The sequence below is a fragment of the Heptranchias perlo genome, chromosome 1 (assembly GCF_035084215.1).
Source record: "Heptranchias perlo isolate sHepPer1 chromosome 1, sHepPer1.hap1, whole genome shotgun sequence".
NCBI classification, from domain to species: domain Eukaryota; kingdom Metazoa; phylum Chordata; class Chondrichthyes; order Hexanchiformes; family Hexanchidae; genus Heptranchias; species Heptranchias perlo.
In genome coordinates this window covers 170,096,115-170,114,278 of record NC_090325.1, presented here as the reverse complement: position 1 = coordinate 170,114,278, position 18,164 = coordinate 170,096,115, and the positions used below count along the sequence as shown (strand labels likewise).

The 18,164-nt window shown below is 43.5% G+C and overlaps 1 protein-coding gene across 4 annotated transcripts in view; it reads right to left on the bottom strand.

Annotated features, from left to right (window-relative positions):
- intu (inturned planar cell polarity protein) overlaps window positions 1-18,164 on the bottom strand; it is a 224,653-nt gene that overhangs the window by 176,701 nt on the left and 29,788 nt on the right. For all 4 annotated transcript variants that reach the window (XM_067993504.1, XM_067993495.1, XM_067993513.1 and 1 more), the window contains exon 2: window positions 11,381-11,976. In XM_067993504.1, coding sequence (XP_067849605.1) covers window positions 11,381-11,976 — 596 coding nt within the window. The remainder of the gene's footprint in view (window positions 1-11,380; window positions 11,977-18,164) is intronic.

The following is an 18,164-nucleotide window of genomic DNA, read 5'->3' as shown; positions in this document are numbered from 1 at the left end:
CGTCACTCCGCGATTTAAAAAAAGGCGAGAGGGGGAAACCAGGGAATTATAGACCAGTTAGCCCAACATCTATTGTCAGGAACTTAATAGAGTCTATAATTAAAGGATACAGTGATTGAACACCTTGAAAATTTTTAGCTGATCAGAGAGAGCGAGCACGGATTTGTAAAGGATAGGTCATGCCTGACAAACCTGATTCAATTTTTTTTTTGAAGAGATGACCAAAGTAGTGGAAAGGGGAAATGTCTATGAATGTTCTTTATATGGACTTCCAGAAGGCAATCGATAAAGTTGAAGCTCATGCAAGCGAGGGCAAATTATTGACCTGGTTAGGAAATTGGCTGAGCGGCAGGTGACAGAGTAGGGGTAATGGGCAGTTACTCAAATTGGCAAGATGTGACTAGTGGTGTCCCATGGGGATGTGTGTTGGGGCCTCAACTATTCACTGTCTTTTTAACGACTTAGATGACGGGATATAGAGAGCCATATATCCAAGTTTGCTGATGACAGAGATAGGCAGCATTATAAGTAGTGTAATTATATGCTTCCATCTACAGAGAGATATTAATAGATTAAGTGAATGGGCAAAACTGTGGCAAATGGATTTCAAAGTTGGCAACTGTGAGGTCATCCACTTTGGACCTAAAAAAGGATAGATTAGAGTAATTTATAAATGGTGAAAAGCTCAAAACAGTGGAGGTCCACAAATCATTAAAATGAGGTGGACAGGTACAGAAAATAATCAATAAGGCTAATGGAATGCTGGCCTTTATATCTAGAGAACCAGAATACAAGGGGGTAGAAGTTATGCTACAGCTATACAAAGCCCTCGTTAGACCATAACTGGAGTACAGTGTTCAGTTCTGGGCACTGCGCTTTAGGGAGGATATATTGGCCTTGAAGGGAGTGCAGCGTAGATTTACTATAATGATACCTGGACTCCAAGGGTTAAATTACAAGGAGAGATTACAAAAACTAGAGTTGTATTCCCTGGAATTTAGAAGATTACGGGGTGATTTGATCGAAGTTTTCAAGGTATTAAGGGGAGCTGATAGATTTTCTCTACCTGACCTATTTCCACTGGTTGGGGAGTCTAGGACTAGGGGCCATAGTCTAAAAATTAGAGCCAGGACTTTCAGGAGTGAAGTAAGGAAACACTTCTACATGCAAAGGGTAGTAGAAGTTTGGAACTCTCTTCAGCAAACGGCAGTTGACACTAGCTCAATTGTTAAATTTTAAATCTGAGATTGATAGATTTTTGTTAACCAAAGGTATTAAAGGATACAGGACTAAGGCAGGTATATGGAGTTAGGTCACAGATCAGCCATGATCTCTCTGAATGGCAGAGGGCCTAAATAGCCTATTCCTGTTCCTATGGTGCGGTTAACCGTGTCAAAGGCTGCAGACCGGTTGACAAGGATAAGGAAGAACAGTGCACCACGGTCAGTCAGAGGATGTAATGTGTGACTTTGTTTAGGGCCGTTTCAGTGCTATGGCAGGGGCGGAAAACTTATTGGAGAGGTTAAAATATGAAGTTGTGGGAAAGATGGGCATGAATTTAGGAGGTGACAGCATGTTCAAGGACTTGAAGAAATTGTCTAATACCCACTCTAGTTCTCATTCACTATACCGACTGTTTTTTAAGCACCAAATTCCCTTTTAAAAGAACTGATGGAATCTGCTTCAACAATGTTTTGTGGCAGAGAATTCCAAATGCTAACCATTCTATGTAAAGATTTTTTTCCTAACCCAGTCTTTTTAGACAGACTCTTAATCCTGTTATCCTTCAAGCCTTAATGTGCTTTATTTTTTCGCCTACTACACACTATAAATGGATAAAAGTCTTACCTGCATTACAATAAGTATTCAATGATAAGTGTTGAATAAAATGAGATTTATTTCATTATTTTGAAACAGTTTTATATTGGTCTGGATTATTGTAAATGTAGAAGGCATTGCTGTATTTCTCATGTCTATTGATGAACTGTTTTCACCTCTCTCCAGAAGGTTTTAAGCATCAGAAAAGTGATGGTACTTTATTATTTTGACATTACCAGGTTATATCAGATAATCACTCATTTCCAGTCGTCTACCAGATAAAAGACTGCATTATTCTTCTTCAGCAGCATGATAAATTCATTGACTTTTCTTCAAAAATAACCTCATGCGAACAGAAACATATTGTTTCCATTTGACCGTGTCCTGGAGAGGGAACAACATGCTGCATGTACATTGAAGCACATCCAATGTGCAAGTAACAGTCAACCCTGGGATTTGGAATTTGCATTTATTGTATTTGAACTGAGAATTCAAATACTTTAGACCAGCTGTTCTAACACTCAGCACCTCCAATGGTAGTTTATGGGTTTATGAAAACTCATCACATTATTTATGTTTATGAAGGTTATTAATACTAAACAACGTTACTATTGTACCATAGCCAAAAAAAAGGAAGCTTCTGGTGCAGTCATGTTAAGGGATTTTTTTTAATAAACCTGTGCCATATAGAAATATGCAGGCTTGCCAAGATGCCTGTGTACATTTTAATCTTTTAAATTGAGGTCATTCCTTCTACCAAAGAAGCAGCTGAAAACATGCCAAATGTTGCAGTTCCTTTAATTTACCAAATGACAAGAGATGATTTCTGTAAAAGAGAAAACAGTGACATCAGCTCTTGTTTTGATCTTGTGCTTGGTGTACCTTTAGGAAATCACATTTTGTTTCTCCTTCCCCTCGCAGTAGCAAAGAGCAGTAACTCACCTCACTGCTTCATTACTCTGATCTAGTTACAAGACATAAGTGATAACTTTCACTTAAATGCCATTTTTAAAATTTGAATTTTTTTTTCATTTTTTTCTGCCTTCCATATTTGTTGTGCTCATATAAATAAAGTCATCTATCCAAGTTAGGTATAAACTTGAGAGAAACATTATATATAGTATAAAATGAATGAGGGGGTTTTGATAGAGTAGATAGGGAGAAACTATTTCCACTGGAAGGAGGGTCAGTAAACAGAGCACACAGATTTAAGATAGTTGGCAAAAAATCCAGTGTGGAAAATCAGAAGAATAATTTTTTTTTAAAAACACAGCAAGTTATGATGATCCGGAATGCTCTACCTGAAAGGGTGGTGGAAGCAGATTCAATAGTAACTTTCAAAAGGGAACTGAATATATACTTAAGAGAAATTTGCAGGGCTATGGTGAAAGAGCAGGGGAGTTGGACTAATTGGATAGCTCTTTCAAAGAGCTGACAGAGGCCGTTCAGCCCATCATGTCTTTCTGTGTTGTATGATTCTCTAAAAACAATGTTAGTTGGAAAAATTGCTTTTATATAAAGAGAAAGGACTGCTCAAGACCAAATGCTATGTGTCCTTATCTTTAAGGACATACTCATTTCCCTCCATATACCACATGCAGTAGTTGAGGCAAATAGCATTGATGCATTTAAGGGGAAGCTAGATAAGTACATGGGGGAAGATAGGAATAAACTGATATGCTGATAGGGTTAGATGAAGTAAGGTGGAAGGAGGCTCGTGCGGAGCATAAACACCGGCACAGACCAGTTAGGCTGAATGGCCTGTTTCTGTGCCGTAAATTCTATGTCATGAAATGACACAAGGAAGAATTTTAGGACTGACCTTGCCTATTGGCTACAATATTTTCACCAGGTTTGAACTCAAGAAACAGCATAAATTAACTATGTTGCCACAAGCGTGAAACTTAATAGGAATCAAGAAACAAAAGTTCCATTAATGTCAGCCCAAATTTTGACAGGAGTCAAGAATCAGCAAGTTGGCTAGGTTATCAGACAACGTAATGACAGGTAGGGAAATTTGGCAGGTGTTTCAATTTAGAACAAAATTAAGCCATTTCTAGTAGCCGGCAACATCATCAGAAACTGTAGAGATGTTCACGATCAACTAGCAGTTTGCCCAGCTAGAATTTAATGTCTGCTGTGCAACACCATACCGTACTAATTTTTCCAGCTAAACTAACACAGCTGGCTTGTTGGCAGGACTAGCTATAGAATATGCCAGAGGACTGGAGAATTGCAATTATTACACCCTTGTTCAAAAAAGGGTGTAAGGGTAAACCCAGCAACTACAGGCCAGTCAGTTTAAACACGGTAATGGGGGAACTTTTAGAAACGAAGATCCAGGACAAAATTATTGGACAAGTATGGATTAATTAAAGGAAAGCCAGCACGGATTTGTTAAAGGCAAATTGTGTTTAACTAACTTGATTGAGTTTTTTGATGAGGTAAGAAAGGGCACCGCGGTTGATGTGGTGTACGTGGACTTCTAAAAGGCGTTTGATAAAGTGCCGCATAATAGGCTCAAAGTTGAAGCCCATAGAATAAAAGGGGTAGTGGCAGCATGGATATAAAATTGGCTAAGTAACAGGAAAGAGGAGTAGTGGTGAACGGTAGTTTTTCGGACTGGAGGGAGGTATACAGTAGTGTTTCCCAGGAGTTGGTACGAGGACCATTGCTTTTCTTGATATATATTAAATGACAGGAACTTGGGTGTACAGGGCACAATTGCAAAATTTGGAGATGACAAAACTTGGAAGGGTAGTAAACAGTGAGGAGGATAGTGATAGACTTCAAGAGGGCATAGACAGGCTAGTGGAATGGGCGGATACGTGACACATGAAATTTAACACAGAAAAGTGTGAAATTATATATTTTGGCAGGAACAACAAGGAGGGGCAAAATAAACTAAAGGGTACAATTCTAAAAGGGTGCAGGAACAGAGAGATCCGGGGGTATATGTGCACAAGTCATTGAAGGTGGCAGGGCAGGTTGAGAAAGTGGTTAAGCACACAGGATCCTGGGCTTTATAAATAGAGGCAGAGAGTACAAACGCAAGGAGGTTATGATGAACCTTTATAAAACATTGGTTCGGCCACAACTGGAGTACTGTGTCCAGTTCTGGACACCACACTTTAGGAAGGATGTGAAGGCCTTAGAGAGGTTGCAGAAAAGATTTACTAGAATGATTCCAGGGGTGAGGGACTTCAGTTATGTGGATAGACTGGAGAAGGTGGGGTTGCTCTCCTTAGAGCAGAGAAGGCTGAGAGGAGATCTGATAGAGGTATTCAAAATCATGAAGGGTGTGGACAGAGTAGATAGAGAAAAACTGTTCCCTTTGGCAGAAGGGTCAAGAACCAGAGGACATAGATTTAAGGTGATTGACAAAAGAACCAAAGGTGAAAAGAGGAAAAACTTTTTTTTTTAAAAAGTGAGTGGTTATGATCTAGAATGCACTGCCTGAGGGGGTGGTAGAGGCAGATTCAATCGTGGCTTTCAAAAGGGTAAGTACTTAAAGGGAAAAAATTTGCAGGGCTACGGGGATAGAGCGGGGAGTGGGACTAGCTGGATTGCTCTTGCAGAGAGCTGGAACAGACTCGATGGGCCCAGTGGCCTCCTTCCGTGCTGTAATCATTTTATGATTCTATGTGGGGCATCGATCCAGATACTTTGCTCAAGAGATTCCCTTTATTTAGCAATGATAATAGCTGTTTGAATTATTCTTTAGATCCTGGACTTTACCTAATCTTAGATTTATGAATAAATCCAAGGTGGTCAGATCTATTTTAATTTACTCCAGCAATGAGTTTAGTAACAGCCCCTATCTATGCGCTGTATACATAGATGTCACCTTAACGTATTTCTCCCATGTTCAACTGTGGCATTTTATTGGGCTGGATCTTACTCAAAAAATAACAGTATGTTAACAATGCATACCGTTATTAATGTGCAAATCGGCCAGCAAGTTCAGGGGATTAAGAGATACACTGCGAGATGCAAATCTCCAGAAGTTTACACCATTCTGCTTCGTACAAATGGCATCTCGCCCTTAGCCTCCCCGTTATTTTTAAGAACTTGCTGGATGTGCACATTAATTGCCCATTAAACACGTCACAGAAATTTAAGCCTTGTAATTAACAGCGCACATACCTTTGCAACGTGATAATTGTTAATGCAGTGCCAATTAAACTTTTCTGGCCCAGAAACCGAACAATTTAAACTGTGGTCTCATTCCCTCAGGTGTGAAATTGTTTGAGATTTTAAAAATGTCAAATTTTAATTTATTTTTTCTTACCTTTCCCTTCTATTTTTTCTCTCTCAATTGAATCTTTCTTTCTCTCTTTGGGGTCGATTTTTGGATGGCGGAGCGGGTGCGTTCGTGGCAGGCGGGTCCGGAGGCTGGCTCCAACCCGCCCACTTCCGGGTACCCCATATGCAATTAAAGCCGGCGGAATCCCACTGAAACCAATTAATTAGATAGTTCAGGTCATTTGCAGACCTGATTGGGAGGATATTTTAGGAGGGGTGGGATTTTCAGCTGTAACACTCCCAGTTGAAACAGACGTGTTGCAGCCACCAACCTGTAGGAGCTGCAAAGGTCCATTTGAAAAGTTTTGGGGGGGGGGGGAGGGAGGGAAGAGAAGACCCTCACTCATTGCAGAAGGCCACTCTGTCACTTTGGACAAAGTTTGGCCTGCACCACTCTCCTCCTAACACAAAAATTCACAAACTTGGAACCTCAACTCTGGTGTACAGACACATTTACCTACCTTGCGGATCCCCTCAAACGTACATCTTGCGGATGGGGGCCGCCATAGCTGCAGTCATGACCTCATCGGAGGACAAACAGCATCACCAGCCTCGCTGTCCACCTCTGATATGTGGAGCTCCACAACAGTGCTGTGACACATCCACCTGCACAGCAGGAGGGAAGGCAACTGCAGAGAGAGATGCATCGCAGAAGACACTACCCTCACCAGAGTCTGCAGACCGAGGCTCAGCTTCCTGGGCCTCTCTGAGCAGCAGTGCACACGGAGGCTCAGAATCACTCAACATGTAGTCGTGGACATCTGCAGCCTCCTTGATGCCGAACTGCTCCCGGCTGGCCCGAGCATCATCATCTTACCTGTCGCTGTCAAAGTCACCACTGCCCTCAACAACTTCTCCTCCAGGTCCTTCCAGGGTGCCACCGGGGACATCGCCAGCATCTCTCAGTCGTCTGCACAAAAGAGCCCTTCAAATACACCTACACCCACTCTGCAGTGACACAATGGGTGGCATCTGGTGTGGGTCTTCATGATGATCCTCAGGAAAGGGAATTATTGGACAAACCAGACAAGATTTGCAAAGACGTGGCAGTAGTGGTGATAACAAATTTTAATGTGCTTGGCAAGACAAACAAAACTAAATGAAAAACATGACATTCTGTCATACACCCTTGTGCATCCCCTTTGCACTCAAAACCTTAGCCTTACGTTTACAGGAACCCCTACGTGGTGCTACCCTTTTGGCTTCAGCAGAGGTAGTGGCAGGTTGCGCTTGTCCATGCCCTGACCGATGAGATGCTTTGCGTGGACGCCCTCTGGGTTTCGGTGCCCGTGAGGGCCCCTCCAAAGACTGCTCCACCTGCACCTGTGCAGGGGCAGACTCGGCCACTTGGAGTGGAGGCAGCATTGCGGACACTGGTTGAGGGGGGCAACGGGTGAGACGTGGGAGCGCTTTGAGTGGAGTCCCCACTTCCATGTCCCTTTTCGCCATCATCCCTCTCCTGGGCCAGGCCCACATCACTCCTTCCACCCTGCTGGACGACAGTTCGGAGGACTTGTGTGAAGCCTTGGAAGCCAGTTGTAATGTATCGGTCAGCCCGTTTAAGGCGGCAGAATGTTGCTCACCCTGAATCCGAATGGCCGTTGTCAAGGCCTCAATGTTGAGCCATGCTTGAAGCTTGATGGAGGCTAGCCTTTCCTCCATTGTAGACATTCCCGCGACACTATCTCAGAGGTGCCTTCACGTCCCTGTGACAGTATTCCATTCATGCAGGAGTTGGACTCCTCCATCCTCTGCGTGATTGTGGAGAGTGCGCATGGTAACTGTTCCAGTACCTCAGCAATGTGCTGCTGGCCTTCGATGACTCTCCTTTTCATGGCTGGCCCCCAGGGTTCAGCATCTGGGTCCAGCTGAGCAGAGCCTGGAGAAGAGTGCTCCCACCGAAGCGGACTCTTCATGGCTGCCCCTGCCACCAGGGTCTGCTCGTGCTCACATGTGTGTGGTGACTCACCATGTACAAGCCCAACTAATTGAGGACGGGGACCCACCGAGGTGTGTATCTGCGCTGCTGGATGGCTGGCTCGCTCAGATGTGACTATGCACCCTCAGAGGCCGGCAGGTCCTCTGAAGAATCACCCTCCGCAGTCACGGCTGTCGCAGATGGCCCTGCAAGAGAAAAGAAAGCAATATTAAGCAAGTGGACAGATGTTGAGATGCTGCAGATGCCAAGTGATGTTAAGATCATTCACTATCATGAGTGCTGAGTGTTAGATTTCTGTCAACAGCCGCTTGTGCGCTCCCAGTCTTGGCGTCCGCCACAGACAGGCACTCCAGCGTGCAGCTTATTTCCTTTACCTGCTGCTAGCGTCCGTTAGGACCACCTGGTGTGGCGGGCCCCCTCCGGTCCTTGCCCTCTTCCGGGCATTCGGGCATCTCTTCTATCAAGGCAAAACACAGAGAGGCGTGATTGAGTGATGGTTGCATAGTGACCCGCTGCATGCATTGGTATGGGTAGGGGTGACCGTGAGGGAGATGAATGGGAGGGTGCATTTGAGACAAAGCCATGAGATTGTATGAGGATTGGGTTGCGTGGTAGTGTTCGAATGGGAACTGGGGCGGTGAGTAAGTGCAGGCAAGGTGAGGATGGATGTGAGGAGTGATGCGCGAGCATTGTGGTGGCAGTGCAGAAGTTGTGTGGTAGTGGAGGTGATGTAGAAGACGTGTAAGTATACTCACTTTGGCTGACCTGGTTAGGTCATTAAAGCGCTTCCTGCACTGGACCCAGGTTCGGCCGACATTGCTGCTGCTGACCTCCTCTGCCACCTCGAGCCGGGCCTTCTTGGTGCCAGAGGGAGGCCACCTCCTCCCATCAGATGGGAAAATGTTTCCCTCCTACTCACCCCATCGAGCAGCACCTGGAGCAAGGAGTCAGAAAACCCTGGAGCAGCCTTGCCTCTGGCCTGCTGTATTCTATTATTTTGGCTCTATGCTACAGGAGGACTGCCCCTATAAATAGGGCTCCTCCTGCTGACAGCCTGTGATTCAGATGCGCAGTGTGCCCGCTGCGCAGGCCTGCAACAGGAAACCCGGAAGCACGCGCAAGTACCTTCAATTAGGGTGTGCTAGCGTGCAGAGCACCCCGATTTCATTGGGTCCGTTACCCACGCGCTCAGTCAACCCCCCGCTGCCAACCCGCCACCCTCCTAATATCGGGCCCTTTATTTCTCTTTCTGTACCTGATTTGACATTGAATTCACCCACTCCAATTCATGTTTCTCTCTTTCTCTCTCAATCTTTAAATCTCATTGGTTAAGGAGTTACATTGTTGTTCCCACCATTCAAAGGGCCCAGATGCCCCATTGCCCTCGCCACACTTATCAGCTCGCACTTCCAGCAAGTTATGGTGCAAAAAATTTGAGCTAAAGGGTGCAGAAAAAAGTCCAACTAACGGGGCCCTGCTCCAGCAAGATCCAGCCCATTGTTTTTCCATTTTTTTTTGTTTCAATGCTCTGCTTGCGAACAGCTTTTGAATTCACATTGACAAGAAAAATTGTTTGAAGACAAAGCCTGAACCCAACAAAATCAACTACCATAAAATCACTGCATAGCAATTACACTAGTTTGTGTGTTGCAGGAAGGGTTAATTTGCTGCTGAGTAGACTCAGTTCACTCATTACTGAGTAGACTTTGATCAAGGGATTGTGAAGCTTGACATGTTCTCTGGCTTTCCAGATTACTAGCTAGAATGGCTGCATAAGGGTGAAAGAGCATGTGCAATAGTGTACCCCTCTGGCAGCAGCCCTGCCTTTTATTCAACTTCCAGGGAGTGGCGGAATTTGTGGACCAAATGTGGAGTGTGGTACACTCATTATATTATCCAGAGTTGGCCCTCACACATTCTGCTGGAGTAGTTTAGGAATTGCTTCTATACCCTCTCCATTCCTTTTTTTTGGTCTGGTAACCTAGGTCTAAATCCCAGGCCTCTATTAGGTTCTCAGTTGTTTGTGGTCTGAAGGCAAACATGCTACAGATAATGAAGATTTGGGTATAGGGATTTGCCAGAAAATGGAGGTACAGTTACAAGGGTGGGGGGGAAAGACAGCTCAGGCTGGTGTTTTAAGAGCATGGTTAGGTCCTGGAGAATAGGAGGTTGCTGTTGGGAGATATGTTGAACTTAGAGACAGTAGAATAGACCAATGCTGAGCAAGGTGGAATTCATCTGACAATCGCTGAAACAGCATAATCTGGCTTCTATCAAGAAGCTGTCCTAATCTGCTAATGCCTTTTGTATACCAAGTTCAGGACCCGCCATTCATCTGGGAGTTCCCCATTGTGCCAGACTGAAGAAAGGAGCAATGGATCCACTTTGCCTGACTACAACTATTTCCACCATAAACAAGTGGAGAAAACATCTGTGGGACATATCCCAATCAAAAAGACTCTGTCTGAAACTCAGGAAATGCCACATAGTCTAGAACCCATTCTTCTAAGCCCACACAACCCAGACCACCTCCCACATCCCTAAGTCAGAATGGAGTTGAAAACTAACAATCCCCTTCTGGTGCTCCACAAATAACAACGTACTAAGCCTACAAAGCCCATCATCCTATATGCAAGACCCTTGATACTCTAACCCAGCCAAACCCCAGGGACCATCATAAAATTATCCTAACCCCAAATGCTGCATTGTTCTCAATATGTGCACAATGTACCCACTACTCCAATGTATTCTTCTGTGTACCTTGTGACAAAATTGTGCAGTCACTGCACAAAATATATGTATATGTTTTCTTCTCAAGGAAAATTGTTTTTTTAAAAAATTGTGCAAGTGATCTTTTATGGGCCGTGTGTGACTGTTACATCAACTAGGAATATGAATAGGTAATCAAAAAGAGTTTATTCAAAATTAACACACGAGGAATGAGTCATTAGGCACCAATGTACTATTCCAATGCTGAGGCTTCTCTACAATGTGTGCAGTTTAAAACTTTAAAGACTTCAGCTCCTATACTATGCACTACCACTGTAGCTTCCAATACTATAATTACTGGCAGTGTGAATAAGAATGACAGGGTTGGGGTCATCAGCAACAATACGATACTGTCACAAACAAGTTCGTATTACAGCATTAACTGTAGTTTGGAATAGAATACGCAAGGATTGTGCGGTTAGTATTCTGATGTTATGAATTTGTTTTGTAAATATGATAGACCATATTATTTACCAATTTGTACATACTATATTCTAACACATTAACAAAAATATATCTTATTGTATAAATAAATATTTTCACACTTACCGATTAATATTTGACCACACTTCATTGCAGCACTGCCATGGACCAAACTGTGTACAACAAGTCTCTCTTCAGTTGTTAATTTAGTGTCGGTCAATCTGTCCGAGTGCTTTCCTGCTACTGGGTTTTTCCTTGAAGGCTGATGATAAATCCCCACAAAAGTCTCCAAGAGCTTTGTCCCTTCATCCAGTGATCTGTCACTTATTTTATTTGGATTAACATAAACATACACATCCTTGTAAGATAACTGTATCGAAACACCAATTCTGGGATTTGCCTGGTGTTTTAATATTGAAGCAGGTCCAGGTGGCTGACTACTTCCCTGTTCATTAGCTTTGCTGCAAGAATGTGTATACATTAGCTTTTTCTTTTTTAAAGCATTAGCAAGCTTTTTAAGTCTGTGTTCACGTTTGCAAGGCTCCTTTGGTTTGTGGTCAGTAATGACCTCTGCTTCTTTCTCACTAAACCTAACATGATTGATCAGAGGTGCCGGTGTTGAATTAGCTTGGATCAGCGTATCCTCCTCGCCTTCACTCAGCTCCAGGTAGAATAGCTCACCATTCTTCTGCACATCATCCAACCACTCTGGTTCAAGATCGCTGCAAAAAAGCAAAGAGGTAACAGAGGTGAATGAGGAGGAAGATGAGGATACCAAAGCCCTCCTGCTGGACAGCTGAGGCAGAGTCCCTTGGAGTTCTGCAGGGTTCTTGCTCTGGTTCATAATAGGCTGCATAATTCACTGAGCTGTCTGTAACCATGAGAGAAAAAAAACAGAAAGCCCAGTCTGAGCTTCAAATCAGCTTTCCCTTAGCGACACCATAATCAACACACTTCGTCATTCACAAAAGCGAGTTCCGTTGAACTATAGCTCCACAATCACCATCAGGAAAAAAAAAGCATCATTCAACAAATGCTATTCTTTCCCTTCAATTTGATCTGTGTCAATGGCATCTCTAACTCACTTCCAGTGTTGCCAGCAGCCATACTGCACAAGTTTTAAATGGCTTGCAGATAGGCAATGAAAAAGACCTCAACATTCCCTTGGCATATATGGCATTTAATATTTGAAGACCGTGCTGGTTAAGATTCAAAGTGGCTGCATCACACTTTCTTCCCATTATGACAATTATCAAAAAAAGGACAACTATATTATTTGCAAGGGAACAGCTGAAGAATTAGAAGCAGATTCTTTGATTTTTGGTTTTACTGTGGTCTCTGCAACGCCGCAATATGTATTACAGCAAGGAATATGCAGAAAGGCACGACCACAAAATGACATAAGCCCTTATGTGCTGAATCAACAGTATACTGTTTATAAATAAATTCCATTTGTTATGTTAGCACAACACTGAACAAACAGATTACAGGAGGAATAATTCAACACAAGAAACAAAATTCTGCACATACTTGGATTTTTAATCATTTTACTACTGTATGGCATGTTCAGGAACAAATTAAATAAAAAGATTAAGTATTTATTTCTATTATATAACACTAATGGCATTTTTACACTGCAATAGACATACACTTCATTATTACCATCAGCTGCTATTTACCGCATATTAATATCGACTGGCTCAGACAAACTGCTCAATCTGTTTAACCCAATATTCATAGTTACATACATATCTCAAATTCCAGTTTATAATCTATACTGTTATGAATTAAAAATTAAGTGACATGGAGACAATCTCTAAAATACACTCAGTATTCAAAAGGATTAATGAAACCAAATATCCAAGGGGCACATTTTGATAAGGGACTAATACCCAAAAATCTTCAAAGGGTTAAGTATATTAAAACTCAAGTTAACCCTCTTCCTGGACTAATTGTCCACAGGTCCCACAACCACAGTGAACTCAGTGCAACCATTATCAAGAACATGTAATTTAAACAAAAAAGTAGAGAACAACTTGTTCCAATATCTTGCAATTTAAAAGGTTGCAAAATTGAATCTGTTCCATAGTGACAGTACGTATAACAAATTGTGACTTTACATAGAATTTTACAGCACTGAAACAGGCCATTCGGCCCAACACATCTATGTTTATGCTCCACACAAGCTTCCTCCCACCTTACTTCATTTCACTCTATCAACATATCCCTCTATTCATTTCTCCCACATGTATTTATCTAGCTTCCCCTTAAAGGCATCTATGCTAATCGCCTCAAATACTTCATGTGGTAGAGCGTTACACATTCTCACTACTGAGTTTTTTTAAAATTCGTTCATGGGATGTGAGCGTCGCTGGCAAGGCCAGCATTTTTTTTTTTATTCGTTCACGGGATGTGGGCGTCGCTGGCAAGGCAGGCATTTATTGCCCATCCCTAATTGCCCTTGAGAAGGTGGTGGTGAGCCGCCTTCTTGAACCGCTGCAGTCCGTGTGGTGACGGTTCTCCCACAGTGCCGTTAGGAAGGGAGTTCCAGGATTTTGACCCAGCGACGATGAAGGAACAGCGATATATTTCCAAGTCAAGATGGTGTGTGACTGCAGGACACAGCTGTTGTTATTCCCATGTGCCTGCTGCCCTTGTCCTTCTAGGTGGTAGAGGTTGCAGGTTTGGGAGGTGCTGTCGAAGAAGCCTTGGCGAGTTGCTGCAGTGCATCCTGTAGATGGTACACTCTGCAGCCACGGTGCGCTGGTGAAGTGGGTGAATGTTTAGGATGGTGGATGGGGTGCCAATCAAGTGGGCTGCTTTGTCCTGGATGGTGTCAAGCTTCTTGAGTGTTGTTGGAGCTGCACTCATCCAGGCAAGTGGAGAGTATTCAATCACACTCCTCACTTGTGCCTTGTAGATAGTGGAAAAGCTTTGGGGAGTCAGGAGGTGAGTCACTCCCCGCAGAATACCCAGCCACTGACCTGCTCTTGTAGTCACAGTATTTATGTGGCTGGTCCAGTTAAGGTTCTGGTGACCCCCAGGATGTTGATGGTGGGGGATTCAGCGATGGTAATGCCGTTGATGTCAAGGGGAGGTGGTTAGACTCTCTTGTCGGAGATGGTCATTGCCTCGCACTTGACTGGCACGAATGTTACTTGCCACTTATTAGCCCAAGCCTGGACGTGTCCAGGTCTTGCTGCATACAGGCACGGACTGCTTCATTATCTGAAGGTTTGCGAATGGCACTGAACACTCTGCAATCACCAGCGAACATCCCTATTTCTGACCTTATGATGGAAGGAAGGTCACTGATGAAGCAGCTGAAGATGGTTGGATTGAGGACACTGCCCTGAGGAACTCCTGCAGCAATGTCCTGGGGCTGAGATGATTGGCCTCCAACAACCACTACCATCTTCCTTTGTGCTAGGTATGGCTCTAGCCACTGGAGAGTTTTCCCCCCCGATTCCCATTGACTTCAAATTTTACTAGGGTTCCTTGATGCCACACTTGGTCAAATGCTGCCTTGATGTCAAGCGCAGTCACTCTTACCTCACCTCTGGAATTGGCCGGATTGGAATTGTCCTGCTTCTTGTGGACAGGACATAATTGGACAATTTTCCACATTGTCGGGTAGATGCCAGTATTGTAGCTGTACTAGAACAGCTTGGCTAGAGGCACGGCTAGTTCTGGAGCACAAGCCTTCAGCACTACAGCCGGGATATTGTCAGGGCTCATAGGCTTTGTTGTATCCAGTGCACTCAGCTGTTTCTTGATATCACGTGGAGTGAATCAAATTGGCTGAAGACTGGCTTCTGTGATGGTGGGAATATCGGGAGGAGGCCAAGATGGATCATCCAGTCGGCCCTTCTGGCTGAAGATGGTTGCGAACGCTTCAGCCTTCTCTTTTGCACTCACGTGCTGGACTCTGCCATCATTGAGGATGGGGATGTTCACGAAGCCTCCTCCTCCTGTTAGTTGTTTAATTGTCCACCACTGGAGGTGGCAGGACTGCAGAGCTTTGATCTGATCCATTGGTTGTAAAATCACTTAGTTCTGTCTATAGCATGTTGCTTCTGCTGTTTAGCATGCACGTAGTCCTGTGTTGTAGCTTCACCGGGTTGGCACCTTTTTTTTGGTAGGTACACCTGGTGCTGCTCCTGGTATGCTCTTCTACAGGTACTTCAGGACTCGGCCAGCTCAGTCAGCAGTGGTGCTACCGAGCCACTCTTGGTGATGGATATTGAAGTCCCCCACCCAGAGTACATTCTGTGCCCTTGCTACCCTCAGTGCTTCCTCCAAGTGGTGAGATTTCATGGGTCCGGAGTCAACGTTGAGGACTCCCAGGGCCACTCCCTCCTGACTATATACTGTACCACCACCCAGGGATGGTGACGGATAAGTCTGGGATGTTTGCTGAAAAGGTATGATTGTGAGTATGGCTATGTCAGGCTGTTGCTTAACTAGTCTGTGGGACAGATGTTAGTGAGGAGGACTTTGCAGGGTCGACTGGGCTTGGTTTGCCTGTGTCATGTCCGGTGCCTAGTCCGATGCCGGGTGGTCTGTCCGGTTTGTACAACTGAGTGGCTTGCTAGGCCATTTCAGAGGGTGATTAAGTATCAACCACATCGATTCTGGAGTCACATCGGCCAGACCGGGTAAGGATGGCAGGTTTCCTTCCCTAAAGGGCATTACTGAACCAGATGGGTTTTTACGACAATCCGGTAGTTTCATAGCCGCCATACAAATGCAGACATCATCTGTGTCTACCTTATCGAACCCCTTCATAATTTTAAAGACCTCTTTTAGGTCACCTCTCAGTATTCTCTTTTCTAGAGAAAACAGCCCAGCCTGCTCAGTCTTTCTTGATACTTGTACCATCCTTGTAAATTGAGGAATAAGAGGGGACTTAAAACTGTAGTGGGAGTTGTCCACTGGCCTCCTGATGGCAGCAATGAAATGGCGCAATGTATTAATTCAGAAATGAGAGGTTTGTAGCAAAAGCAGAGTTGTTTTAATGGGAGACTTTAATTTTCATATAGATTGGGAGAAGCAGAGTAGCTCAAGTCAGAAAGGTAATTAATTTCTTGAGCGCATTCAAAATAGTTTTCTGGAGCAATATGTTCTAGAACCAAAACGAGAGCAGGCCATTCTAAATTTAGTAATGAGTAATGAGCCAGACATAGATAAATGTTCCCTTACTGTTAGTTAATAATCTAACAGTGATCGTAATATGATCAAATTCAATGTCAGGTTTGAAAAGGAGAAACTTAACAGTTACTAAGAAATTTAGATTCTGGTAAGGCTACCTTTAATGTAATGAGGCAGAGACTGATGACAGCAAACTGGTCAAAATGTTTATCAGAAGGTGTTCAAAAAAAATTTAGCTTAATACAGTACCAGTATATACTCCTAACAGCTCTACTTACATAGGAACATGAGAAGGCCATTTAGCCCCTCGAGCCTGTCCCGCCATTCAATGAGATCATGGCTGATCTGTGACCTAACTCCATATACCCGTCTTAACCAAAGGTATTAAGGGATATGGGGCTAACAAAAATCTATCAATCTCAGATTTAAATGAACAACTTAGCTAGCACCAACTGCCATTTGCAGAAGAGGATGCCAAACTTCTACCACCCTTTGCATGTAGGAGTGTTTCTTTACTTCACTTCTGAAAGTCCTGGCTCTAATTTTTAGGCTATGGCCCCTAGTCCTACACTCCCCAACCAGTGGAAATAGTTTCTCTCTACCCTATCAGTTCCCCTTAATATATCAAAAACTTCGATCAAATCACCCCTTAATCTTCTAAATTCCAGGGAATATAGCCCCAGTTTGTGTAATCGCTCCTCGTAATTTAACCCTTGGAGTCCAGGTATCATTCTAGTAAATCTACGTTGCACTTTCAAGGCCAATATATCCTTCCTAAGGCGTGGTGCTCAGAACTGAACACAGTACCCCAGGTGTGGTCTAACCAGGGCTTTGCATAGCTGTAGCATAACTTCTACCCCCCTGTATTCTAGTCCGCTAGTTCTAAAGGCCAGCATTCCATTAGCCTTTTTAATTATTTTCTGTACCTGTCCATGATATTTTAATAATCTATGTACCTCCACTGTTTTGAGCTTTACCACTTAGAAAGTACTCTGATCTATCCTTTTTAGGTCCAAAGTGGATGACCTCACACTTGCCTACTTTGAAATCCATTTGCTACAGTTTTACCCATTCACTTAATCTATTAATATCTCTAATTTTATGCCTCCACCTACACTACTTTCAATGCTGCCTATCTTTGTGTCATTGGCAAACTTGGATCTGTGGCTCTCTATCCTGTCATCTAAGTCGTTAATAAATACAGTGAATAGTTGAGGCCAATTATCCCTACTCTGTCTCCTGCTGCTCAGCCAATTTCCCAACCAGGTCAATAATTCGCCCTCAATTCCATGGCTTCAAGTTTAGCTAACAGTCTCTTATGAGGGACTTTATATGGACTTCCAGAAGGCAATCGATAAACAACATCCACAAACCGTCCCCGTCCACTACTTTAGTCACCCCTTCAAAAAATTCAATCACGTTCGTCAGGCACGACCTATCTTTTACAAATCCATGTTGGCGCTCTCTGATCAGCTGAAAATTTTTAAGGTGTTCAGTCACTCTATCCTTAATTATAGACTCTAGTAAGTTCCTGACAACAGAGGTTAGGCTAACTGGTCTATAATTCCCTGGTTTCCCTTTCTCACCTTTCTTAAATAGCAGAGTGACATGTGCAATTTTCCAATTCAAAGGAATGATTTCTGAATAGAGAGAACTTTGGAAGATTATAGTTAGAGCATCTGCTATGTTCTCACCTACTTCCTTTAAAACCCTGGGATGGAAACCACCTGGTCCTGGGAGTTTGTCACTCTTTAGTGCC